Here is a 1,625-nt window from a genome sequence, read left to right on the forward strand (position 1 = left end):
GTGGACAAATTGTCCAAAATGATGAAAATTGCTGAGGTCAAGAATGATGTTATGGGCCAGTTCCATGATGCATTGTACCTTGGTGATGTGCACGAGCGTGTCAAGATTCTGGAGAATGCAGGACATCTGCCCCTCGCATATATAACTGCCTCAGTCCATGGGCTCCATGATATTGCGAATCGATTAGCCGTGGAACTAGGGGATAATGTTCCTTCTTTTCCTGAGGGGAAGAAAGCTTCTTTGTTGATGCCTCCAAGTCCTGTTCTGTGTGCGGGAGATTGGCCTTTATTAATGGTCAGTAAAGGAATTTTCGAGGGTGGTCTCGATGATGCAGGCAGAGGTGCAGAAGAAGATTATGAAGAGACTGCAGATGCTGATTGGGGTGAGGCTTTGGATATTGGTGAAGTGAATAACATGCAAAATGGAGACATTAGTATGGTGGTGGAGGAAGAGGACGTGCATGAAGAAACTGAGGGAGGATGGGATCTTGAGGATCTGGATCTGCCCCCGGATACTGACACTCCAAAAACTGCTCCAAATGCACGCACTTCTGTATTTGTCGCTCCCAACCCTGGCATGCCTGTAAGCCAGATTTGGGTCCAGAGATCATCTCTTGCTTCTGAACATATAGCTGCTGGAAACTTTGACACAGCAATGCGTTTATTGTACCGTCAATTAGGGATAAAGAACTTCTCTCCATTGAGATCACAGTTTATGGATCTTCACATGGGCAGTCACACTTATTTACGTGCCTTGTCCCTGGCCCCAGTGATTTCTGTTGCAGTCGAGAGGGGTTGGAGCGAGTCAGCAAGTCCAAATGTACGGGGTCCGCCTGCGCTTGTGTTCAATTTCTCTCAGTTGGAAGAGAAGCTACAGGCTGGTTACAAGGCGACTACTGCTGGAAAATTTTCTGAAGCCCTTCGACATTTCATGGCTATTCTTCAAACAATTCCATTTATTGTGGTTGAGTCACGAAGAGAGGTGGATGAAGTTAAAGAACTAATCATCATTGTAAAGGAGTATGTTCTGGGCTTGCAGATGGAATTCAAGAGGAAGGAATTGACTGACAATCCAGTTCGTCAGCAGGAATTGGCAGCTTATTTTACCCACTGCAAGCTTCAACTTCCTCACCGCAGACTTGCACTGTTGAATGCCATGACTATTTGCTATAAAGCACAAAACCTGAGCACTGCTGCCCATTTTGCCAGGGAACTTCTGGAGACTAATCCAGCTGCCGAAAACCAAGCCAAGAAAGCCCGTCAAGTGCTGCAGGCGGCCGAGAGGAATATGAGAGATGTTATACCGCTGAATTACGACTTCAGAAACCCTTTTGTAGTGTGTGGGTCCACGTACACCCCAATTTACCGGGGTCAGAAAGACGTTACTTGCCCTTACTGCAGTACACATTTTGTTCCATCGCAGAAAGAGAAGCTTTGTACAGTTTGTGAGCTTGCAGAGGTAGGAGCTGACGCATCTGGTTTAGTCTGTTCGCCATCACAGATCAGATGATCAGCCTTCTTGCTTTTCATTAGCAACAAAAGTCAAGTCAGTGGACGGCTTTTATCTCACAAACAAAGGGGTAGGATTATCGAACGAAGGTTTTCATTTAGATTATAGCTATGTTC

General features: G+C 45.9%; 1 protein-coding gene across 1 annotated transcript; it reads left to right on the top strand.

The window, feature by feature from the left end:
- Positions 1–6: 6 nt before the first annotated feature.
- LOC111394465 (coatomer subunit alpha-2-like) lies at positions 7–1,619 on the top strand. The gene has a single exon (XM_023020301.1). It carries the CDS (start codon positions 19–21, stop codon positions 1,507–1,509), a length of 1,491 nt encoding a protein of 496 aa, XP_022876069.1. The 5' UTR covers positions 7–18; the 3' UTR covers positions 1,510–1,619.
- Positions 1,620–1,625: the final 6 nt, after the last annotated feature.

Source organism: Olea europaea, chromosome 5, assembly GCF_002742605.1.
Source record: "Olea europaea var. sylvestris chromosome 5, O_europaea_v1, whole genome shotgun sequence".
Taxonomy (NCBI): Eukaryota; Viridiplantae; Streptophyta; class Magnoliopsida; order Lamiales; family Oleaceae; genus Olea; species Olea europaea.

What these genes read in the sequence shown, in the direction of transcription:
- LOC111394465 (XM_023020301.1), top strand. Translation starts at nt 19, where the DNA reads ATGATGAAAATTGCTGAGGTCAAGAATGATGTTATGGGCCAGTTCCAT.